Genomic DNA, 26,776 nt, shown 5'->3' on the forward strand with positions numbered 1-26,776 from the left:
AACAAAACAAAAACACTTTACCCACATAAATGTTAAGAAATAGTTCCCCTTTGGCCACTGGAGAATTGTCCGGCCGCAACGAGTGGCAGTTCGATCACAAAACGGTTTCTTTCACGAGATCTTTGAAGTATTCATTAAAATGTTGCAATTTCACCACACATTCGGCATTCATCTCTCACTATCATACAGGGAGGAAAAAGAAACAGATAAACAATATACTCGTATGACGATGAATAAGTTGCGTAGCGTTTATTTCGTCGTTTCCACCACGTACATCTTCACTGTTACACATTCAGTTGTAGCATATCGAGTCGATGGCACTAACATCTTAAGTTCTATGACCCATCTGCCGATTCAGTAACCCAAATTTGCCTATCGAGGATATGAACCTTCTCAATGAGTGCTCATCCGGTGTAAATCAATCAAGAACACATGCACGAACGTGGCATGATACATGTCCTCGTTTTCGAAACAGGTTACTCTAAGTTATGGCCAGCCACAGCAGTTGGGATTGTAATGTTATCTAAGTCTTAATCTCTTCATTTTTGAGCTTGGCTTGCCCAGAGCAATTCGAATAGATCTTGCTATTTTATAATTCCTTAGGAGCGAGCTTTATGTTCATGTACAGTTCTTTCATGGAGTCGGGTCAATGAATCTTCAGATAATACTGCATGATGCTATATCATTACATACAAAGCACTGTCACATAGACTTGATGCTACCGTGATTATTATGGTACGGTATTTATACTCGTATTACATGGGATGTGAAGTGGCAACGTGAATTACAAAATATATATATAATTGGAATAGATGACGTTAACAACAACCATATCAACGCATACAGCTGCTTCATAATAAGGGTGACGAAGGTGAAAGCCTTTTTGTTGGAAGTAATGTGACCTATTATGGTCAGAAGGTTGTAGATGCGTTTAGTGTGTTTTGCTCCCGCGTGTGCGACGCATTCATGTACATTCAGTACAGTAATGATTGATTTGTGAAATAGTTCTTTTTCTGCAAAATGCACCACGTGATAGCAATTGGTGTACAGTAAACTTAAATATGTGATGCTCCAGTATGCATTGACCAAAGAGGTTACGTAGAGATCATGGTCACTGTCTATTCGTATATATAAAACCTCTTGCTGCGACAATCAACTGCGACACCCAGGGAAGGACCAACTGTAGTGAGGAGGATGGGAGTAGCTTGGTCCTCTTTACGTTTTCTGCAAAGGTCCAATATGAGCTAAAATTGGCGCCGGATGATGGCCGTCCTTATACGGCTATTTCCCCAACATTTCGAATACTAGTATCTGAAATGACAAATTATCAGTATCTGTCCACCACCATCTGTCCGTAACCAGACTTTTAGCGTATGTAGCAGGTCGTGACCAATACCAGTAACTTCACACTACGCACTAAGGCACATCGTCCAAGGCATTTTCCCCACACACTACTTTGCAATCAATATAATGCAACACGAACTATCCAAAGCAATATCAAGGGTGTCACTTTCGAGTGTCCATGGTCCATAGCTTCCATAACGCGTTAATTGCTTGCCTTAATATCTAGTCAACACTGTACGTCCTATCCCACGGTTTCTTACCTTTATTTCACTCGTTAGTCGAAGAGTTAGCCACAGGTTTGAAGTCCTATCTGTAGCACCATGAGCAGGGAGTCGTACAATTCAACTCTGACCTCATTTATACTGACTTCATCTACTGACTGTGACGCATGAACTACGTGCAAGCTGGATGAGATTCCACTGGCAGCTATGTGAGTGTTCCATGGTCCTCCGAGTGCAAACTTGTTGCCCTTTCTTCGTCTAGAAGCTCTTCTAGAAGTATGCAACAGGACGGGGAGATGATACAATTCCCCAGTCTCACATTCATCAAATGATTACTTTGAGTACGTGATCTCATACCACCGTCTCGCTCTTGAACGAACTTGTCTTCGAGACGTTCGACAGCGAGCCGTTGGCGCTGGTTTTCTCTTGCAGGTCCTGGATGCGCTCGTGAGTGACGTTCATCGCCTCCTTTTCGTCGAGGTCGGCAACCGACGCCGACATGTACTTCATGCCGTACTCGTGACTGATTATCCAGTGCCAATAGTATAGCTTGAAGACGAGAGTGAGCAGAAACATCTCGTAGACCACCAGCATGTTGTACAACACTAGGGTCACAGAGGTGGACAAAATTAAGGAAGATGGAAAAGAAAGATGAGGATGAGGAGGAGGAGGAGGGGAAGGAGGAGGAGGAGGGGAGGAGGAGGGGGAAGAGGGGGAGGAGGAAGAGAAGAAAAGGAGGAGGAGGAGACGGAGGAGGAGGAGAAGGAGGAGGAGGAGGAGGAGAAGGAGGAGGAGGAGGAGAAGGAGAAGAGGAGAAAGCGGAGGAGGGAGAGGAGGAGGGAGAGGAGGAAAGGAAATGTTAGAACTGTGAATTCTTGAATCATGGCTTCTACCATACCTGCAAACACTAGCGGGTTTTGCCATTACTGTAACGTGAGTGGCTTAGAAGCAATGGAATGTTGAAACAAAGGGCCTAGCTGCTTCATAAAGATTGAGCATAAGTTTAAACTTACGCTCAATCCATTTGCGATTGATCGCAACTTGCAATCACTCCCAACTCTTTACAAAACAGGGCCAAGAAGTAGAGGATACTAGTATTTATTTCAGAAAGGGTATGAATTTATGTTCGTTAAAAAGCAATTAAAAAAATCTAATGCTTACACTGAAAGGGGGCTCGAGTTAATGTCATGTGTGTGGGTCTCGTTAAGAGACTGGGGTCTTCTTTGTAGCATATAGTAAAGCCACTTAAAACTATGTTTACTCTTTATGCAAACTAGATGAACGTTCAGGAATTTCCTGTTGCACTGCATTTCTTTTGATATAATCATCTTACTATGAGGAAGGAAATACGGAGAATGAGAGAAAACGATACGCTATAACAATTTGCAGATTGATTTCCTTGTGTTTAATATATACGTCTGTGTGCATGTAACACAATACATTATGTCCCCCCCCCCCCAAAAAAAAAAAAATACAACCGCATTTTCGCATTGATAACTTCCAATTTTTAATTGTTTGAATGCTATTTCATGGTCTTGATATATAACATCTTAGTTATATTTTGCAGGAGACCCCATTCATTTTGGTTAAGTGGTCACAGAGAAATGTGAATCGTTGTAAAGCATGTCATGGGTCTGATTCTTCCAAGTTTAGCACTTGCATGCTCTTGGAAGTGCATATTCGTGTGTGAACTGAATGGACAGAACTTGGAGGGAAGGGATTCCTGACATGCTCTACAAAACTCCTAATTTCGCTTTGACTTTGACCACTGAAGCAAATCGGATGTTTGTTTGTTTTTTTGTAAGATGTGGGCAATGAGTTATAGTTCATACCCTATGATATTACTGTATTTGGATTGATTCACAATTTTTAAAGTTATCATTGCGGAGGGTAACGTTGTATTTTTTTTTGGGGGGGGGGGGAGGGGGGAGCATACGGTATAAACTTACATTCACCCCTGGAGGCCGAGTCTAAGATCCCGACGCACGGAATGACATTCTTCTTCACAAGAATGGCAATAATCAAGTTCTGGCCGTTGGTCATGATGAGAACGCACTTCATGGCCTTGAATTTTGCCGACACCATGAAGTTCTTCAGCGGGACGGCCGTGGCGTTGTAGATGACCGAGAGTCCGTAGACGGCGATGAGGGAGGACGCGAGACTGATGCAATTCAGGTAGACGAAGGCGGAGTCGGCCTCGATCTGCGGAGGGGATGGGGGGGGGGGGGAGGGGGAGAAGGGGACATGATTAGGGTGAGGTCATGATATTCGCCCAAATAAGTTTTATAGATATGAAGGTACTTATATAGTTGAACATGATAATAATTTTTTTAAACGCTTCTGAAAAACAGCAACATATTTTTGATAATAACAATGAATGCGATAGTCATAACAATGGTATTCCTAATGCATTACAAATCTTGTTTGTGTACTCAGGACAGCATCTTCATAGGTGAAACACAATTGACATAAATGTATTTCAAAAAGCCTTGTTATTTCGCCATCTCACCATGGACAGCTCTCTATTTCACACATGAATCATACTATCCAAGGGTGACGGAATCGAATTCAGGGTGAGTATCATTATTACTATATTGCCATATCGCCGTATTTCCAGCTACCAGGTCGAACAGTTTAACAACAAACTGGCGGATTTTTGTTTTTTGTTTTTGGTAGTTTCTATGGCAGGGTTAGGTCCCAGAAACAAGTTGCAAGGTGGTTTTAGATTTTTTTTCTCCATTTTATAGAAATGAATGATTTCCTTGTTTTAAGTTTCCGCGACTGTACATCCAATCTACTTCCAATAACATAATAGTATGCCCCCCCCCAAAAAAAAAAAAATTACAATCAAATTTTCGGATTGATAACACTAAACATGATTATACTGTCTTAATGCTACTTCAGGGTCATAAAATATAACATTTTAGCTCTAATTTGCAGAAAAACCCCATTCAATTTGGTTAAGCGGCCACAGAGAAATGTGAAAAGTTGCAAAGCATGTCATGAGTCTGATTCTTCCAAGTTTAGCACTTCGATGCTTTTGTGTGTAACTACAATAGACAGAACTTGGAGCAAAGAGATTCTTGACATCCTCTACAAGGTTCCTCATTTTTCTTTGACCACTAAAGCAAATCGAATGGGGTTTTCTGTAAAATGTGGGCAATGAGTTCAGTAGTTTCATACCCTGAATTTGTATTTGGATTGATTCACTATTTTTAAAAATATCATTGCGAAGGGTCCCGTTGTATTTTTTTTTTTTTTTTTTGGGGGGGGGGGGACATACGGTAGTTGTCATTATGTGACGCTGTGAAGGAGAACCTGACTAGTCGTGTCTGTGTCGGGAAAATGCTTGCATCATGTGGTCTTGTTATTGTCACTGTCATCCAAGGCAGGTAATCATTAAATTACTGCATATACACTTTACACTATACGCTATACACTATACACCATACACTTTGATCATTGATGACAGAGTGGATTATGAGAATGCTGGGGTAGAGGGTCCTCGCATCCATCATGTCTGTATCTAAAGACATCATCATACCACTTCGACTGCAACTAGTAAGACAGAAAGTCTTCGAGAATGTAGATGGATGATGAGAAGGCAACAATGCTATCAATGTCCTACTTTTACACGCTTTAATCATTCTGTGTGTTTTTCTTCTCTTTTTGTGTATTCGTTTCTTCTCTACATCAGTCTAAAAAAAAAAAGAGGACTATAGATATAGTGACATAATCTACGTTACAATTTCCATGTTCGACGTTCTTTCTTCTTACCACTGATGGCTTGTAAATTCCATCTGCCCAGAGGACAGCGCCTAGAAACACGCACACTGGTCTGATGAATGCAGTCTGAAGAACCAGTCGTCTGAACCGGTGAAAGTTTGTCCTGATGGAGATCGGCAACGAGGGAAAATTAAGTATGTAGTTTAAAAGCAGTATCTCACGTGGATAGTGGCATATCTTGATCGAGTGATTAAAGCCTCCATAAAAGTTCCTTCGCGGTTAAACGGACTTTCATCAATTAAAGCGAGTAAGGTTGGCTTTTGTTGAGCTCTTACTCCACTTTTGGTCCTTCGCCTATGCTCCTCCTTTTCTCACACAATATTTCCATCTATCTCTCTTCTGTCACTCATCCCCTTACTATCTTTCTCGATCTCTCTCGATCTCTCTCCCTCCTCTTTCCATTTCCCTTCCCTGTCACTCTTGATCTTTCAACTTATATTTTTCCGTCTTGTGTTAGACCTCGGGCGTCACTCGTTTGTTTGTTTGTTTGTTTGTTTTTACATCTTTGTTCCCTCTCATCACCAACATAATCAATATGTAACGATTTGATATACTTTTAATGAGTGGAGGATGTGACACGATGAGACCTAACTATGATGTCACTCGTTGACAACATCGTTGTTCCCTCTTATCACCAAAATAATGAAAATGTTACAACTTATTATGCCTTTATTGAGTGGAGGATATCAAGGAACGATGACAAAAACAAACAAACAAACAAACAAAAACACTACTGTACTCTACATACAGGATGTCTGCCCCCCTCGAAGGAAAACATAGTGGATATGACAGACTCCCGACTCCCGATCGGAGGACCCGAGTTCGAATCCCGCCCAGTGCTTACGTCCTTGGACAAGATGTTTTTACCCACTATGTCCCTCTCGACCCAAGTGTATAAATGGGTACCTGGCAACACTATAGGGTAATAATAATGACAGGGCCCTCTGGTAGAGCAGTGGCAACACTGAAGAGGCTACCCTGGGTAAATAAGACATTATCATTATTATTATTATTATTATTATTATCATTATTATTATTATTATTATTATTATTATTATTATTATTATTATTATTATTATTATTATCATCATTATTATTATTATTATTATTATTATTATTATTATTATTATTATTATTATTATTATTATTTTATTTTTTACTTTCCTTGAACAGGTTGGTGGATATCAACTTACATGGAGAAGTTAATCTTTGGCAGACAGGGGCAGCAACAGGTGAGGGGCGGAGCGGAGAGGGACACCTTGATACCATTGATGTGGTGCTCCATAGGCTCCACTCCGCCGAAATAATCCACGATGAGGAGCACGAATGTGTAGAGAGTGGAAGACAGGTACCTGGTGGAGGTTTAAAGGGGGGCACTTTCAATAGGCAGCTTTAAAAGTATAGTTTACCATTGGGAGCAGGGATTTAAAAAATGTCCGAGTTATCACATTTGTTGTATATGTGTAGGTCAGTTGTGTCACAAAACATCTTACCATATGAAGATTTTGCAAGAAGGCCTAAAATGTAAAGAGATATCCCTAATTTTCTCATTAAACCATAACTGTAGACGGTTTAGTCTAGAAACAAGTTTATTATAACTATTGTTCACATTTTGTATGCTTAACAATATTTAACGTTGATTATACTGATTAAAAATTTCACATTGGTGGTCTTTATCCCCAACTCACATTTTAGAACTATTTTGAAGCACTAAAGCTGGTTTTTTTAAAATCTACAAACATGGTAAATAATGCCTAAAGATCCGCGATGAAAATGCCATATCCGACGAGTTCATCCGCCAAAAATCGTTCTTCGATCTGCATATGCGCGAGATAGCTATCGGCTCCAAATTGAGCTCACGTTGTTCAACCCGGTAGGCGCGTCAAGACAGCATTAGCGCAGCAGATTTAAAACTGCCCCTAAACAAGACCAAGGATGTACTAGGCGAGCTCGCCTAGTACCTCCTTGACAAGACTAAGTGAAATGGTCAAAACGAAGAGTGGAATAAAATTGAGATTGGAAACGTTTGACCAGCGAATTTACTACTACATTGATTCCATGTTACTCTGCGTATTATCACAAAATGAATAATTACAATTTCCCTGTGCTCGGAAATTTTTGCCATGCCATGAATGGGGGCATTCCGTATCCGACTACAGTGGCTATATAGTCTTTGTTTTTCATATCTGTTATTGTAAATATCTGTAAATAAACTGTATTATGATGTAAATAACACAGTCTGCAAGAATCTTCAGCTTATTGAAGGAGGCAGACTTAACAAGAAGAAGAAGAAGAAGAAAAGAAGAAGAAGAAGAAGAAGAAGAAGAAGAACATGCTTCTTGTGTCTGGCCGGAGATGTGTTATTGGTGTATTAATTTTTGTATTAATTTTTACATTAATTGTTTTACATCAGGTCATGAATTATAAGGACTATAAAAGTCTGCATCATATTTTGAAAAGCACTACATGAAGAAATATTATATAGACACGAATTGACATGCTGTATAGTCTGGTGTGTCGGAGTGCAGGCGACGTTGAAGCCGGAACTCACGAGCAAGCATCTGACTTTACAACATCTTCCACTGGTACTTACAAGCTCGCACCCCAGTTCGCTATTAGCGATGCCTTGGGCACGTAGAAACCAGCCAAGGATGTGCCAGCATAGATCTGTGTTAAAAAAGAAGAAGAACATGCTTCTTTTCGATTGTATTTGTTCGGTTTAAAATAACAAATTCTCATGTCAATGTCGTCATATACCGCAAGGACAGTTTATCGTGAATTCAATTCATTTTCATTTCATTTCATTTATTTCCACATCCTGATAAAAAGCATTTGCTAAGAATGCAAGATGGTTTATATTCATAGAACATTGGAACAAAGCGAGAAAAATGTACAACTTACATAACAATTTCGCAATAGACAAACACAACTTAAAAACAGTTATTTCAGTTTGTGGGGGATCAACAGAGACCGTTGGTCTTGGTCTTTCAATGGCTGATCCAAAGTATAGCAGCTAGAATAGTTACATATTTCATATATTCTGGAATATTATCAATTCCGTAGTATACTTAGCTTTCCTGCAAATTGAGAATACTAGGCCTAGGTAGCTTGCTCTGTCGCAATTGTTTTATCTTTCAAATTGAAACTCTGCATGCGAATTCGCGTCACAAGCACATCCCCTTATTTTTTTTTTTGTGATCTAGATAAATGATATTTGCGAGGCATAGTTTTATCAGTTCTTTGGAAAGATTAATGCACAGAAAACAAATTCACCACGAAGAGGTGCAAAGTCGAAACTCCGTTCAAGTTTGATTAAGAAATGCTAACGTGAATTCTAGGACACCCGATATTCAAAGGTAGATCCAGGACGAACACTGCTGTATGAGCGCAGATTATAGCACTTTAGACAAAATAAGAATCTATAGTTGAAATTCAAACTCAAAATTGTATTACTGAGCTTTGGCCTATTCACAAAACCGGCATGACGTTAAAACTGCAATTAAAGGAAAGCATCACATCATTGTTAATGGGTACCTTTGGTTTACATTCAAAGGGTTTTCCATTCATTTTCTTCTGGTTGTGACCCATCCACCTTCTGCTTGCAGAATAAGTAGACAATGAATGAATGAATGAATGAATGAATGAATGAATGAATGAATGAATGAATGAATGAACCTAAACATGCATAAACACATATAATCACTGAATGGATGATCAAATATGAAGATATAATTGCAAACAAAACTTGATACATACAAATGCACACTGCACATACATACTTACATCAATAGATAGATATAGGTGACTAGATAAAATGAGTGAATGTAAAATTAAATGAATGACTAGATAAAGAAACAGATAACAACTATATCCCTTCCGTTATGGTGTTATCCATAGATAATTTTCAAACTAGTTTTGTTTGTCTATAAAATCCTCAACAATCCGCAAGCTCCGAAATACCTAGATGCCTGTTTGACTTTATATACACCTACTAGAAATTTGAGGTCACCTAGTGATCCGCTTCGTCTCACATACTCTGTTACTCGCACCTTAGCCGGTGATAGGACATTTACTGTGTCTGCTTCAAAGCACTGGAACAATTTACCACTTACCGTTAGACAGTCTCCATCAGTCAGTGTTTTCAAAAAAGCCTTGAAAACACACCTTTTTAGTAGCAACTAGTTCGTAGCTGTAACATTTATCCAATTACACATACTGTCGTACATGTTTTGAATTGATTTTAAGCGCTTTGGGCCTTGTGGGAAAAGCGCACTATAAATAATAGTAATAATAATGATGATAATAATAATAATAATAATAATAATAATAATAATAATAATAATAACAATAATAACAATGATGATAATAATAATAATAACAATAATAATAATAATAATAATAATAATAATCATAATCATAATAATAATAATAATAATAATATCTGTCTCTCATTCTTTTCATGCGTGACACGTGAGCACATTGTGGAGCTTTGTCATCACCACCTGTCTTCCCTCGTGGGGAGAAAGGGGGGGGGGGGTGACCTTTGACACTTACCGGAAAGAGGGCGAAGAGGCGGACAAGGAACATCCTCCGGTTGCCATAGGGGATGTTGCGCCTGATCCTCATCCAGGAGTGGAAGAACATGATGATGGTAAGCCCGGCGCAGATGGTTATAGAGATCAGGATAGGTAGACCCCAAGGCACAGACAAGATCACTGCAAGAAACACAAACAGCAACAAGAACAAAAACAAATAAGAAAAAATATAACCATTTATATATACAACCATAAGGTATTGTTTACCATTGGGAGCAGTGATTTCAAAAATGTTCCGAGTTATCACATTTGATGCGTATGTCAGTGTATGTGTAGGTCAGTTGTATCACAAAACAACCTTGCTACTATACATAAAAACTTCGCAATGAAGCCTAAAATATATAAGGAGATATAACCATGATAACTATTTTTCTCAGTGAACCATAACTGTAGACGGTTTTATTCTAGAAACGATTTCATATCTAACTTTTGTCGATATTTGTATATTTAACAATGCTTCGAACATTGATTATTATACTGATTAATATTTCAACTTCGGCTGTTTCTATCCCTAACTCACATTTTAGAACTATTTTGAAGCATTAAAGCTGGGTTTTTGTTTCATCTGCAAATGGTAAATAATGCCTTTAAATTCGAGTTTCGAAATATGACAATCTCCATACATGGAAGTTTCAACATCTCGAGATCACATGATATGATCTTCATCAGCCTTATTGAGATTGTGCCTGAGACGAAATTGTGACGTGTTGGGTTTATTTCTACAAAATACATTCGTAATTGGTCAGCAGGGTTGCAACTGTTAGGAGATTGTGATATGAACTCATCTGACACAGTCTAAATTGATTACCATATTATAACACCATTCGTCCGTACACAACATTCTGAAAATTTGGCTTTACCCACTTCTTGAAACTCATCAGTGGGAAGGCAGTATAAACCTGGGCTATGGAATTTCGGACGGGTGGAGAGAGGGAGGAGATTTTGGCTTTTAGATGTAAAAGAAAATAAATAAAAAGGCAAAGAAAAGCCTCCGCAATTGCAAGTCTTCTTGTGGCCCTTGGAAACCGAGAATCCGCAGCAACAATTTCGGTGTCTGTTTGATTCAGTCGCAAAGTTCCGTCTGAAAGCGATCCTATTAAGTCGGGAACAAAGGGGTAATAATATGGCTGTGGATGCAGCGCCGATTTACGGTCAAATAAAAATACCACTCTTTGTTTCTGAGATTTCGATATCTTTGACTTGAGGCCGGGGGCGGTTGGCAGCAGCTTGTGTGAGCTGTACGAAACTGAAAAAGTTTGGCTTTCGTACAGATATTATTGCACACACCACTTGTGACAACAAGTGGTCATTTAAGGAGCACTTGAAATTTCCTTGTTTAGGTCCCGATGTAAGCAATCGTATCGCACTACAGAACAAAGTGAGCGGTCTCCCTCGATGCATTCTTCAATCTCGACACACCAGGCAGTTAGTTTAGGTTTTCACTTTCCAATGATGTATTTGCGATATTGTATCCGCAGATGTTTATCGAATTCGATTTATGCCTTTGATTCCTATACGGACAAGTTACGATATAGCTTAACAATGTGTGTGAGTGTGAGTGTGTGTGTGTGTGTGTGTGTGTGTCACGATTCACGGCTTCACTTAAGTCTGAAGAAAATCAGTGGAAATGGACTGAAATTGCAGAGCGACTACACCCTAAAACGCCTCCAAAATTCGATATTGATTTATATTTCGAATATGGGTTGTTGTTTTTTTTTTTGAAAGACGAAAGATTCGTTCATATCAGCGCCTGACATTAGACCCTAATGTGCAATGACAGTTTCCTACTTTCTTCGACAAAATAACCACATTTTAATTTGAAAACCCCCATCTTACAAACTATTTAGTAGAGTCTAACATTTGTATATGATGCCGAAAGGGGTATTGTTCAGTAATAGGTGTTTGGCCCTCCCCTTCCTGCATGGAGTAAGGGAGGTATACCAACACTGACAGCTCTTTGCCAATATCTCAGAATCGTGCATTTACAATTGTTGATGAATGGGCAATAAATCAACCGTTACATTTTTGTTCTATTATCATTTTCTCCGCGGTATTGTTAAACGGAAACAATCATGACAATACAGACAAGGCGTGAACTTTCAAACCTTATTCATATATCATTCCACATATGCCTTTACAGACAATTTTTTCTCCGTCATCTACAATCAAAAGCATGACGAAACAACACCTGTAAATGCAATTGTGGAAACCAATATCAATACGTCAAAGTTCTTTTACATCTCGTGGCAAACTTTGAACATACTATGATAGTTTGCCTCAATAGACTATCTAGGTGAAAGCATGTACAGGTGGTTTAAGTTGTTGCTAACTTGTCTTTGTTGTCATATGTCTGTTGTCATGCTCAGTTCACCTGGGTTTTTATATTTCTCTCGCAAAAAGAATATTACTTTTCATATTGCATTTTCAGCTCTCAGTGCCCCCCCCCCCCCACAAAACAACAACAACAACAACAGCAACAAACAAACAACGAAGTGAATTGTCTCTCAACTCATAAGCTGCGAGAACTGCCTGCTGTGTCTTGTACAATCTAAGAAAGTGTAAATGTTCATTTGTCGGAGAAAACGGGTTAAGGGAAAAACTGATAATGATCGATCTGTTCTTCCATATTGATTCCACGATCTATAAAAATATTACGATTAACATGTCTTTCATAGCTTAACCAAAAAAAAAAAGAAAAAAAAAAAAGAAAAACCCTCATTTACAATCATATTCACACTATGCCCGCTCTAGTATTATATTCATAAAACAATTACCAGACCCCTTTTCTTCCGACACACTCATCATTTAGGTCTCTGGCATATGCTTCTTAAAGTAATATCAAGGGCATAATATGTTTACAAAACAGCTAATCTATTTATGGAAATGATATATGGAAACTCTCATTATTTGCTGGAGATAATAATGGGTTAAGACAAAAGGTGATCCTTGCTTACTCTTCATCTCTTCGCCCGACGAGCTGACATGATCCGAGCAGCCTGTCGACTTGTTGCTGGACGTGGCATTATTATCGATCTCCGAGTAAAAGATCACCGACGATTCTGTCGCAGCCATGTCGCCGATTCTACAGTTCTGTCACAGAAATTATCGAGATGAAATCGATCAGCGGCGGTTCAATCCACGGTACAGGCGTTCCCAGCCAGACGAACGAGCAGCTCAGTTTTGGCCAGGGAGTCCCTGGTTTAGGCGGAGCTCTTTCAACCTTTATTATACTTACTCTGGTGTACTTGGCAACAAATCGTGCGAAGGATGTACTGTAACTGCGTGTAATGCCAAAAACTTGAAAATATGTAACGCTGGTCTATTGGTGAACAAACAGGCACTTGGGTATTGTTCTTTCATCCTTCGCTTTCTTGCATTCCAGCTGAATCTGTGCAGTGACTTCTCAGAATGATCATCATCTCCTGAACGGAGACCATTATACGGCCAATCTTCCGTACCTATGAGATTTCAGTCGTATTGAAGTCCATGAGGATTCGACTTAAAAGCTAACACGCTTCAACACCTAATCCATATATACACTTTACCGACCACAGGTGCGCGTTTCCGATGGCGAATATAAGTGGTTGACAACAGACCGCTCGCCGAGTTCTTGAACAATCTTCGAAATTACTCACTGAGACGCACTTTACATGCTGAATAGCGAGAAAGGAGAACAGAAGCAAACTTTGTTATTGGTCAGAGGCGCTCATTGAAGGTGCTCATGTGTTGTGAATGCAACAGCGAAATGTGGGTGGTATTCAAACCCCCCTATTATAACTGCGAAGCCCTCCAGCTTAGATGGTATATCTAAGCAGCGTAACAAATTGTGACACATTGCCACAATCATTGACAATCCTGCTTCGAAGAACGGTCCGCACTCCTTGAATGTATTGATCAGCCACACGTAATTCCCACATTGGATGAAACACTGCATTCAAATGCAACATGAAACGCAATGAGCGTTCAAGAAACAATCAACTTCGATCTGACTTTCCCGACTCGTGAACTTTGGATCATCAGATTGATATAAAAACAGTAATGACACCAGGGTATTGCAACCGAGAGTTACCCGACGGGCTTCCATTAAGCTTCCGTGTGTCAAATCTTTCATGTAAGTTTCAAACTCCGGTCTCCATAAACTGATGTAATCGGCTGATATGAAATTGTGTCAATGGCCGCAACAGTCCAACATTTTATCCGCGTCTCAAACACGCTATGATGATATTTCCCCATTCACGCTGTGGTCCGTTTATCTGTGTAGCTTTAATCATTAACTCGTGTTTACGCCGCCCTGCGTTAACTGCTTCTTTCGCTGTTCACCGAAGTCATCAGTAAACAACCATTAATCTCACCTATTCGGGGAAGCACAAATTGACTAAATACCAGTCTTAGCTGCATTGGTCCGTAACCATGAAGTTGTTAATCCGCCCTGTTAGAAACGATGAAGAGAGAGAAAGAAAAGAAATCCTGAAATTTCTGATAATAGTTTCTAACTGATCATTAAATACATTGTTTTGGCGAACACGAACAAACAACACACAAAACAATTAAAACACGCCGTTTTTGTTTTTGTTTTTGCTTTTGTTTTTTGTTTAAGTATGAGATATACAGTTCATTTTCTGATATACCGCAGTACACCAACCTTGGCTCAAGCTTCATTTCTTCTAATTGTCTTCTTTAAGTTCCGACGGAAACTGAAAATGGATATCAATCATTTTCAAGTAGGTAAAAAACATATATCTCGAGTGTGATTATCTCAATGCATGTTTACGAAATAAATCAAACTGGAGTTGGCCATTTAGTCAATAACCTGCAGCAGTTTGTTTCGATTAGCGAATCTCATCATCACGCGATCATTATGACGTCATAATGGTAGGCATGTGGCGAAATGGTCAAAGTATAATCATTTATAAGAATACTTGAATGAGTCATACTGTGAACGCACAGGCTTATGAGGAAAAGTTGACATTTTGAAGGTAGTTGCACTCCTTATTTCTCGACGTTTAATGGTACACGCGAACATGGCAAATAAATTATCATAATATTGATGATGATGATAATGTTACTAATTGTTTTATTAGTATCATTACCGATCATTCACTTGAGCCCACAGCAAATGATCTCAAACCCACTCAAACATTGCATGAGCGATGTTGGGTTGAAGGTAGTTGCACGGCTTATTTCTCGACGTTTAATGGTACACGCGAACATGGCAAATAAATTATCATAATATTGATGATGATGATGATAATGTTACTAATTGTTTTATTACTATCATAACCATCATTTTTTTTCTCCAACTCCTATAAGTGCATTTCGAGTGATCGTGTTCTCCGACCAAATGGGTTTATCGATCATTTTTACAGGTTTACTGCGGCATTACAGGTTTCGAGTGTGTGTGCTAAACTATAATTATACAGCATAGTCCTTGATCAATTACTGAAGTTATTATGCTCCCGTTACAATCTACATGTTGATCTACAAGATGTGTAGGTTTTTAAAGTATGAAGATGTTAAAATGAATAAATAAGCTCAAAAGTCTCGTTGGAAAAGAGCGACCAAACTGTCCTTGTTTTGCCGAATAAAGTACATGATTATAATATGTCAAAATTGTAATTCGCGGTGTGTCGATGCCATTATCTTAAAGGTCCTGTTTACCTTTGGGAGCAGTGGTTTAAAATAATGTTCAAGATATCAGATTTGATGCAACTATGTAGGTCTGTTGTATGACAAAACATCCTACCATATAAGATTTTCGCAATAAAGCCTAAAATATAAGGAAATATCAGTATTTTTTTCTCAATAAACCATTACTGTACATAGACGGTTTATTTAGTCTAGACGCACATTTCATTATAACATTTTGTGTATTTAACAATACTTAACATCGGTTATACGGATTCACAATTTTATAGAAGTTGTTTCTATCTATATCATTACTCACAATATTTAGAACTATTTTAAAGCACCAATGTTTGGTTTTTGTTTTATCTGCAAATGGTAAATTATATGCTTTTAATAACAGATGCATCTACGCACACACCATGTTTTCTTATCATGGAAATGTAGATTTTTTTTTTTTCATTTCTGCCTGTTTAATCTGTTTGTTTTAGTTTCTTTTATGTTCAGTCGTTTGGTCTTCTCTAACTTGACACATAATAGTCGCAATGATAAAAAAAAAAGAGAAACTTCGCGCTTATCTTCACGCGTTGTCATATGGGATCTGGTCGTCTCTAACTATCTCGTTACTATGTCGTTCTCAATACAATATAATATATATGACACAAAAGTTTACTTCTTAGCGTAGTGTTCTGACATTGCAATGACTAATCTAAAGGGAAGGATTTGTGGTTGCCAATTTACATTCATCCCAAGAAACATGATGAATAAATGATTCGGGTATGAAAATATTATGGGCAGGTTGTGAGGTGTTTTACGTGACAGCTAGCATAACCCAAGTTCTGATACGTGTGGTTGAATATCTTTGGTGAAAACATGTTGAAAGTTTAAAATTCAAACTTTTTTTTTTAATTCTTTTGATGAGCTCGATGGAGCTTCTCCCATTCCGTTTGTCTGATTGGGACAATCAGTCATATAGACCTACATATAAATCAACTTTAACATTATTGTGGAACTGTTTTTGTTTGATAGATACTTTATTTTCTGCAAATCAATATACATAAGCTACATAATCATGAACATGTAGGAAATATACAAAGTAAATTTAACACAGAGTCGTTTGATTTACATAAACAACGATATGAAAGGAAATTAATGATATAATATACAGTATGCATGTCTATGCAGCAGGGATGACAATAACAATTATAGTTAAAAAGAGATTATGCAGAGGGCCGCCATTATAAGCATTGTTTGAAAAGATTGCCGGCCCGAGGAAAAGGTAGGGACGTACTAGATTCGTAACAGTACAAATTCTGCTGCGAAGATTGCAGGGGAAAATAAACTCTGATGTGTGATGGTGGTGAATGTGCGTGCAGGTGCTTGAAAGTGTACAAGGGCAGATAGGCTGGAATTTAGAATAATAGAATTGGTTTACTGGAAGATGGAACGATATGCGATGTTGCTATCGGGAGACCAACATTAGTCATATAAATTATTATTTTTTGTTTGTTTGTTTGTTTGTTTTTGTTTCTTTAACTGCACTTATTCATGGCCAGACTTAGCGCTGGTGGCGCACATCAATATTTGAACGTTCATGAATAACATGATAATACCATTGGAAGCTGTAGATGCCCAAGATCCGACGACACGCATTACCACATACAAGACGTATAATTTACTTTATCAATATCATTTGAGTGTATAGTCAGTACTATTAAATACGCCCCGTCGTACGAACCTGGAAGTTAATTGAATTTCTACACTGTGCACGAGTTAATGAAAGGGGACGGGGTTTAGAGGGTTCGGGAAATCCTCGGGATATTTCCCCACTTCTTCTTCGCCCAAACCATTCTTTGCTCGTTTCCTTCGAGCCGGCAATCTAATATCCTTCGCTAAATGATCCAATAATTGCAGAAATTTACAGCGTGTATCGTCTGGGCCTTAGCTGTGGGTGAAACCCGGCCCTTCGGGCGTTCGGGTACTTGTATGATGAGCCCTCTTTCGTTAATGAATTAGGTTTGAAGGTAAACGTGTCCACAATTAAGTCAAATCATACATATCTATTCATTAGACCTAACATCTTAAAAAAGAAAACACACGTACACAGACAGACAAACAGACACACGCGCGCACACACACACACACACACACACACACACACACACAAAGAACCAGAACAAAACGTGATGACACAACTTGAAGAATCTGCATTGATCCTTGAAGCTCTCTGGCTCTTGGTGAAAATGCTATAGATATATAAAAAAGCAACGATGCTGAAATAGACGCATGTCAAAATTGTATTGATTTCTCTGTGGCAGTCCAGGTATTTTTTTTTTTTTTTTATCACAGCAGGGCATATTTTGCTGGCTATTGTCTGGATAATTCTCGGTTAAAAACAAAACAAAACAAAACAAAACAAAAACAAGAACAAGAACAATCCCCCAAACAGGCACACGTCATCAAATAAAAAAACAAAACAAAACGTATGTGACCACGTGGATAAAAACTATGTTTCATCCTTACAAGATAACGTTGAGGAACATTTGAAAAATTTCAACTTAGGTCCTAAATCATTACAGGTCACGACCTATTGAAGTCAAACTAAAGAATTGCATGTGATTACAATGCAAAAGATTGAGCAATCGGTTTTGTGACGTCATAAGATTATAGGGCATGACACACTTCCTACACCGCTGTGAACTAAAACTCATTGTTCTCTTGAGGTCATTCCACCAACGTGCGAAAAGGATACCTTACAGACGGAGCTTCCATTGCATTCCACTCATCCTATGTCAGAAGAATCAGTAAAAATGTTAGTTGTAACAGAGAATATTTTTTGTGCCCGGGCCGGTGTTCCACGCCACATATTTCTTACTAGACATCATTGGACGGTAATAATGAGTTATAAAGTTGCTTCGCTTGTATTGTTCAACGCCACGATTTCCCTAACCTTTAAAAGTATAAAACGATGTTTCTTTGTCCGAAATCATCCTCAAGTGAATGATTTGCCCACGAGTAAAAGATTGTGAGAGAGTGTTCGAGTTATTCCACCGTCCATACCGTCAACAAAGCATTGACATCCATCTTTTATATAGGGTGGGGTAAACAGCATAATTAAAATGTTAAGGCTTGACTGCTACTATAAAGTTGTGCTCATTAGTGTGCTGAATCCTATCAATCTATACCTTTGGGGTTGATAATACGAAGGAATTAGTTCTACGTACAGGGGCAGGGAATTTCATTTCATTGGTGACAAGGAGGGGGGGGGGGGGCAAGTTAAAATAACACACACCCTGGTTCACGAAAGCTTCTTAAACTTACTAAAACAAAAATCATTTATAGCACCGTGCATGGACATCGTGTGCATGCAGTACATTAGTCGACAATGGCAGTTCTTATTGTATTTAAGTGAAGATTTCAGTATTGTCTATTTTAAACTAGTGGGTTTTATCGTTCACCAATACACTGCAAAGGAAAATCTCAAGCAAGGAATACGAAATATACCTTTCAATGACACGCTCTTTAAGTTGTATATACAGGACAAAAAGCCTCAGAACTACATGAAGTAGAACTATGGTATAAATCATGCCAAATATTATCAAAAGACTGAGGTTGTAATCAAGTTAGATAATTGCCAAAATAAAATAATTTGTTCAGTGGTTTCCCCGTTTTACTTGCTTTCGTTCTCTTTCCTTATCTATCCCTGTCCCTCTCCACCTCCCCCCCCCCCCCCCTCTCCGTGTCAGGTTGACGAAATAGCTTCCGATCTGTATTTTTTCCCCATCGTCATTGCGTTAAACTTTGCACCTCCAATGCCTTGAAAGGCCAATAAATAAAAGGATGACAAAATAAAGGACCAGACAAACATGAAAGACAGCTAACTATAATATGTGGTGATTTGAGATAACGATACAAATTTAGACTTGCGACTTTCGGTCAATATTTGTTTTGTAATGCTGAATCAACCGCGCGCCACCGACGGATTCATTATAACAATACATGTATGTATGTACAGTTTGCTATCATGTACAGGCATAACGAGGTTACCATTGAGCTCCTTAATGATCCATTTAGAAGATTTTTAAGTTGCCAATCTAAATGTCAAGGAGCCGCATGTCGTTCCACTGTAATGGTGGTCTTATAAGATATACCGCAACCCAACTGAAATCTCAGCTTTGACTATCTTGCGATGACAACTTGTAAAAGTGTCATATAGTAATCACGCTCACCCCTCTAGAAAACTAATGATAATATTGTCACGAAGACTCCTGTGTTGACACTCTAATCTGATGACGGGGCGTACAGCCAAACAAGCTTGCTTTCATGTTGTTCTCTTTATACCACCCTATTTCGATTTCGACCAGTTATCATTATACTAGTAATTATACTGTGTGTATCATCTATGTACATATTTGTCTGTTTTGTATTATTGTTGACAAGGTACAAGAACTTGTGCTATCACATTGATGTAACATTGATATACGAGAAGTAGAAAATAAATGAAAATTGAACTTGAACTTGATGAACGAAAATTCAAATTCTTCGATTACGTATAGCATGGAATTATTTTTGCGTCGCGCAGACCAGTAGGCCTACATAAAATTGACGAGTAACCTCTTCTTCAATTCTAACCAACGTTTCAGCCACTATTTCCTTTCATAGAGGTGTTACAGCAAACAGTATGACGGGATGATGCAAAGTGGTTCCCACTTGTGCACAAACTTATGTCTTAAAAAAAAGAACAAAAAAGAAAAAAAAATGTTGCTGTCAGCATGCCTTCAACTACTGTGAAGATTATTAAATAGTTAGTTACCTTCATAAGTGAATCCGGCCTTTCCCCTTCTCCGCGGTGGGTTGTAGACTTTGTTGATTCCTCACGTTAAAAAGTTGTCAGACTCGAGAATGATCTTCATACCATTGACCTGCAGACTGAGCGATCGATCGATTAATCATGCTATCGTTCGTCTGTAGCAGTAAAATTTTTAAAGTAAGAATAACTTCTTTCGATCTATATGTTAGAGAGTCATGTTAGTCGGGCGAACCGCTCATCTTGTGTGCTGTAGCTCTTCTAAGCGTTCATTTCTCGTTGCTCGCTGCAGGCTTCACATCCATAACGGTTGTTCAAAGTTGAGCGCCTATATTACGCCGTCTCACCACAGTGGTCAGTGCGTATAAAGGCACTTTAGATAATAGTGGTTCTGCTTTCTCCACGGCTCTACCACATTGAGAGTGCCCACCTCCTGTTTGCATTGTGACGCAATACGTTTAAAAAAGAACTCTCTGCTCTGACTCCTAATCGTTTCGAGTGACAATAGAAGAAACTTACCTTGCCCTGTGACAATATTTATTCAAGGAAAAGGTGATAAAGTCCTCGGAGAATAAAAGTTCAACACCAGGTGTAGAGAACACTTCTTGAATTTGGTGTAACGCAAATTACCGTGGAATTCTTCTTCGGGTAACTTGCCGGAATATATCCGTTAAAGTGCTCAGCTAAAGCCTGTTTTTCTCCTGCAGAGACCGAGAGACAGAGATGAGTGAGGTTTATGATTAGTGTTTCCCGCCGTGAACTATATCTTCCCTCGCTTTCGTTTTCCAGAACTACTTTTTTTTCTCCCCCGCGAAACCCTTATCAGGGAGCAGCGGTATAACGTTACTTCTCATCATTTTAGTATGATCCTTGCCTTCTTACAGTTATTTCATATCACGACCCAAATGACTGTCACAAATCAGCAACGAAAGCCGAATTTAATTAGATTATATCATCTCTACATTCAAGACGAGACACACTCTGGTTCATGTCTTTATATGGTCATGTAGTATAGCCCTCTTCTGCTGCAAACCTTATTGACTTCAACACTATTTTCACGTTGAAGGTACATTGAAAGTTTTATCCGGTTATAGGGTTTGCAAAGTTTAAAATAATACGCATTGTTTGTTTTACTATGAATGGTGTATATTTTTGGTAGAAATGGTCGCCTGTTTTGTTTCTTCCCCTTCTCAATTTTCATTAAATTGCTTAATATTACTCTTTAGTTTCATCTTTCTGTCTTTCCTGTTTCCTTGTTATCTTTCTCAACCAGTCCATCTCTCCCCCCCCCCTCTCTCTTTCTCTCTCTGTTTGTGTTAAAAGTTAACGTATAGATTTGATTGAGACCTAACTTAAGTTTTCTAATTTTTTTTTTCTTTTGTGAGATAGTGAGAAACTTCTCATGAAATATGAAAGAGCATGTAAGTTCAAGAGGGATTCAACGTTTATTTGATGAAATCAGTTTTGAAATGGCTGAGATATCCAAAAAGAGCATACCTAATAATAAGCGGGACCAAACTTTTGTTAGTATCGCTTTGTTTTACTTTGTTTTTTGATGTCTCAGTGATACCCAAACCGATTTTCATCTAATAAACTTTGAATTCCTCTTTAAAATTGCATGCTCTGCATGTACTATTTCATAAGTGGTTTCTTGATATCTCACAAAAAAAGTTAAAGTCCAATTCTCATCTCCACCAATACTACACAATCCCTTTAACCAGTGATGTACACGTCACGAAATGTCTATAGACATTGCTCCAAACGTGAGACACACTGCATGCGACATTTTCGAAATAATTCTCATATTTGCATTCGCCTTAAAAGCCTAAAATATGAATTCATAGAATGCGTACAAACTTTATCGAGATAATCAAGCACGTATTGACAAGAAGAAAGGTCAACTTTGGAGCGGAGCTTTGTTCTGGAGGTTATCACGAGTTTAGCTTAGTCATCTATTACCGAAGTCTTCGGAAAGACCTGCTGAAAATCTATAGGCAAGATGAAATAATATGGCATCCGCAGTTGGCAACACGTATGACTGAGACCGCTGGTTTTGGACGCATCTGAGAACATGGAACAGAAGAAAGAAAGAAACTCGATTCGTCCCGTTAAAGGGACATTGTAGAGACGGTCTATATTATTTTACATTATGTAGGCCTAACACATAAATTTATAGTGCCATGTATAGATTTGTGGACTTTATTGTGGTCCTTGAGCAGACAAACCAATACTGTGAAAAAACCCCAAAACATAATTACGTCACACTGAGCAATGATGATGACACATCAGGAGTCTCACATATATTTTGGTAATGTAGCAATGTGTTTCCATCACAACATCACTTATTTATAAATCTATGCATGTTTTCTTTTTTCTTTTTTTGTTCTGCTTCCATCCCATTAGCATCATACGTTCTTACGTGAAGCTATCATCGTCCTTGTTTACTGTGAGTTGTTATATGAATTTTGAAAACATTCTTATCCTTATCCCAATCACTATAATTTCTGTAAATCTGTAACCCGGTGTAATATAACAAATTCGTAGATATTTAAAGGCAAAAGTCTGAAAATCATCCGGAGCTCTCCTTTAAATAGCTCGTTTGGCAAACATCCCTTCTATCATTTGAAAGGGGGTGGGGGTGAGGGATGAGAGAGATTTCGACACACATGTCCTTCATTTCCTGTCTCCATCTCATACAGGATAGTTTTATTGCTGGGTGAGAAGCACAAAGCGTTTCCATGACAAAATGTTTGCAAATCATATATGCTCATTCATCAGTGTTCTTTCCCATGTTTTCGTCCTCTAAATAATCTGCTTCTTTGCTCAGGGGACTGCATATGTAGGCTACGCCAAACGGATTGTGCCAAATATTTTGATAAATCCACGTTTATGAGTGTGAAACATTTTTCTTAGTATGGCCATGCTGAGCAAATATTTTAAAGTATAGTGTGTGATAATGATAATGATATAACAATAATGATAATGATAATGATAATAATAACAATAATAATAATAATAATAATAATAATAATAATAATAATAATAATAACAATAATGATAATTAATTAATTATTGTTATCATTATTATCATTATCATTATTAATATCATTATTATTGTTATCATTATTATTATTATCATTGTTATTATCATTATGAGTTTTGTTTTCATTTCTAATACATTTATGTTGTATTCTATCAGCACGGACCTGCGGAAGACCAGTCTCCGGACTAAAAGAAGGCCTATGTGCCGTGCTTGAATAAAGAAATGAAGTGAAAATGGAATGAAATCCATTGTTTGATTTATTGAATTACTGAGGCATATTGAAAATTATTACGTCGCGCTTTTCCAACACGACGTACTGTGCTCAGAGCGAATTACAACAAATCGTTCTATACTGTGGAGCAGTTATGGAAACATTATACGAATTCTCAATCGTGAAGTCCTTCGTTCGAATCCTCTGGCAACATGCTGTAACCGTTGCGCCAAGGAGGTATTACACACATACCTTCTTGACTGTGCCGAAAGTCAAGGCTCTGTTAGAGCAAGGAGGTTTTAGAATGTCATTGTTACCTTGTCGTTTGGCGGGGACTTACAGCTGTCCGTTGTCTGTCTTTAGCTCGTCTATGAGCATAATATGAAAAGTATCTGACGATGACGACGTCACGGTCCGTGTGTTCCGGGTCCTGCAATGGCTAGCATGTAAGCAAGATATCGATATTGTTGACAACCCAACTTTTGAAATATCATTTTTTTTTAACATATACGTGGATTCTGCAATTGTAGAATGATTAGGGTCGCACTTATTGAAATTTGATGAAAATAATAGAGTTATCTGTTCAGAAGTAATGAATAATTTTTGCAAGTTTTTGCTAAGTCTGTGTGCCGCCCTCTATAGATGAGATCTCTACAACAATTCATGATTTCACAGCCGTAGAACGACCAGGATACAGAAATGCCATCCCCCAAAATCACGAAAATCCATATTTCAGGGATACTAGGAGAGTATTTTTCCATAGCTTTTGCAGAAGGAAAGGAAATGATAATTTAATGATAATGATGTTAATTCAATGCTAATGATAATTTAATGATAATGATGTTAATTTAATGTTAATGATAATGTGGAAAAGGGACGGAGAAATCATACAGATGAGTAGTGAAAACGCCGTAGATTCCAGTCTAAAATCAATGACCTGCCCCGACATGTACAGTGCACTCTCGTTCGAACCGAACACGGTTATGAATGAAATTGTCGTTACAACGAAATCAAACTTCAGGTTCAAAATTATCATCTATAATGTCTTTATACAGTGTTCTGTTTCGTTATATATAGATTTCGTTAAAACAAAAGAAAATTGCTGTCCAAAGGAATTCGTTATAACGGGTGGACACTGTTCAGGGTCCCGTTGCATAACACTTTTTAGCAACCTTAAAAAATTCAGGTTGCGATTTGCCCAACCCGAATTTTTTAAGGTTGCTAATCTAAGAATGTAAAATCCGTTGCATAAAAACTCTGGTTGGGAGCTTCCAACCGGAATTTTGTGATTTCAACCGGAAAGAATCCGGTTGGAGTTTTATGCAACGGGCCCCAGGAAATTAATTGATGTCTGACACGGTGCTACATAAAACCACCCATTATTAATATGTATCAGCCTATGTATGTACATTTCCTATTTCTGTCCTGTCGTGTAAATGTTCTGATTTTTATCTTTACCCCCCCCCCCCCCGCCTTCTTCTGGGAACATAATTATTAGCATCAATGCCAACCAAATGTGCCATTTTCACATAATCCAGGGGTTCACATTCAACACTGATCGTATCTCATCCGTGATCTTCACTGACACGGGTCCCGCAATAGCATTTGGGTACCTACTTTAAGACCCTGTCACACCTTTCCGGGTAAGCTACGCGGGTTTGTTGCGAGTAGGGATTTTCCAGCACGTAGGATGATTTTCTGTGGGCGGACAAGGATGTTGGCGAGTTCAGATCCGTACTTGCGTCTTACCTGCTAGACGCGAGTTACTTATCTGCTACCTGCCTATATTCCGTGTGACCTGCGTGAGAACTTCGAAACCGATCCGTTTTCAGTTACAAACGACTCACGGGGACTGCGAAGTACCTGCGTGGGAGTTGCCTACGAGGTGCTGCCGCTAAGGGCCTCCTACGAGTGTTCTGCGTGTACCTCTGAGGGCAATCCCCCGTGACTCACCCGGAAAAAGTTTTGAGCATGCTCAAGGCCTTGTCAAACCGTGTCTTGGGAAGCCTTGCGGGTTGACTTGCGGGAAAAAAGTTTTGCTTCCCGGAGCTCCCCGCAGTTGGCCCGCACCTGACAGTACTTACCACGTACCTCGCCTGTAGTTGCCCGGAGGTGCGCACGCTAGTCCGATTTAACCGCAGCCAAGTTTTGAGCATGACTAAAACTTTTTCCGGGTGAGTCGCGGGAATTGCCCGCAGTGGTCCACGCAGAACACCAGTAGGAGGCCCGAAGCTGCCGCAAGTCACAAGCAGTTGACCCGCTTGAAGTACTTGCCCATGGATCTATGCCTATGCAGCGAAGATAATGGCATTCTGTGGAAGTTCTGCCGTATCAAATTCCTTCAGAGGGGTTCCTTCACCAAGTTGTCAGCCCTCACTCGCCACACATGCGCCTGACACGCAGGTCACATGGAATGCAAGAAAGTAGAACGTACGTAGCACGGGTCCAGCATGTATACGGACGTACGCGAAACTCGCCCAAATCCTTGTCGGCCACGCAAAAATTGTCCTGCGTGCTGGAAAACCCCAAACGCAACAAGCCCGCGTAGCTTGCCCGGAAAGGTGTGACAGGGCCTAAACTTGGCTGCGGGTAAATGGGAATAGAGTGCGCAACTCCGAGTAACTACGGGCGAGATACGTGCTAGATACTGTCATGTGCGGGTCATCTGCGGGGACCTGCGGGTAGCAAAAAAAGTCGCACGCAAGGCTTGCCTGGAAAGGTCTGACACGGCCTTTAGACTATCAGTCGAGAATACAGCGATTCGGAAGCCTGGTATTTAGTGTAGCGCCATCATCTGTGTTTAGTTCTAGGAATCAAGTACTTGAAACTATTACTACGTTTGAAAGGTTAGTTCGTGGGAAAGGACGAATACAGCCTTAAAGGAGACCTCCGGATGATTTTCAGATTTTTACATTTAAACAACTATAAATTAGTTATACTGAGGACAGAGTTTCAGAATTTATGATAATCCAGATGAAAAATAAGAATATTTTCAAAACTTAGAACAAATTGCAATGAACAAGGATGATGACATGGCAGAGTCACCATAAGAATGCATGAGTTGGGGCTCAAGGAAGTAGAACAAAAGAAGAAGGCATGCATAGATTATACACAGGTGAACTCGCAAGCAAGCGGTATTGTAATGGG

General features: G+C 38.9%; 1 protein-coding gene across 1 annotated transcript; it reads right to left on the minus strand.

The window, feature by feature from the left end:
• Positions 1-1,916: 1,916 nt before the first annotated feature.
• Positions 1,917-13,018, minus strand: LOC140243012 (organic solute transporter subunit alpha-like). The gene is made up of 7 exons (XM_072322753.1): positions 12,901-13,018; positions 9,906-10,066; positions 7,945-8,018; positions 6,545-6,703; positions 5,343-5,454; positions 3,515-3,767; positions 1,917-2,170 (listed from the first exon to the last, which is right to left on the minus strand). The coding sequence occupies exons 1-7, from the start codon at positions 13,016-13,018 to the stop codon at positions 1,917-1,919; spliced, it is 1,131 nt and encodes a 376-aa protein (XP_072178854.1).
• Between the last annotated feature and the right edge of the window lie 13,758 nt (positions 13,019-26,776).

Source organism: Diadema setosum, chromosome 19 (assembly GCF_964275005.1).
Source record: "Diadema setosum chromosome 19, eeDiaSeto1, whole genome shotgun sequence".
Lineage (NCBI taxonomy): Eukaryota > Metazoa > Echinodermata > Echinoidea > Diadematoida > Diadematidae > Diadema > Diadema setosum.

Coding starts and splice junctions, on each gene's coding strand:
- LOC140243012 (XM_072322753.1), bottom strand. CDS start 13,018: ATGGCTGCGACAGAATCGTCGGTGATCTTTTACTCGGAGATCGATAAT. Junction 8,019..9,905: donor GCCTCTTCGCCCTCTTTCCG/GTAAGTGTCAAA, acceptor TTTTTAACACAG/ATCTATGCTGGCACATCCTT. Junction 2,171..3,514: donor CTCGGCCTCCAGGGGTGAAT/GTAAGTTTATAC, acceptor CTGTGACCCTAG/TGTTGTACAACATGCTGGTG.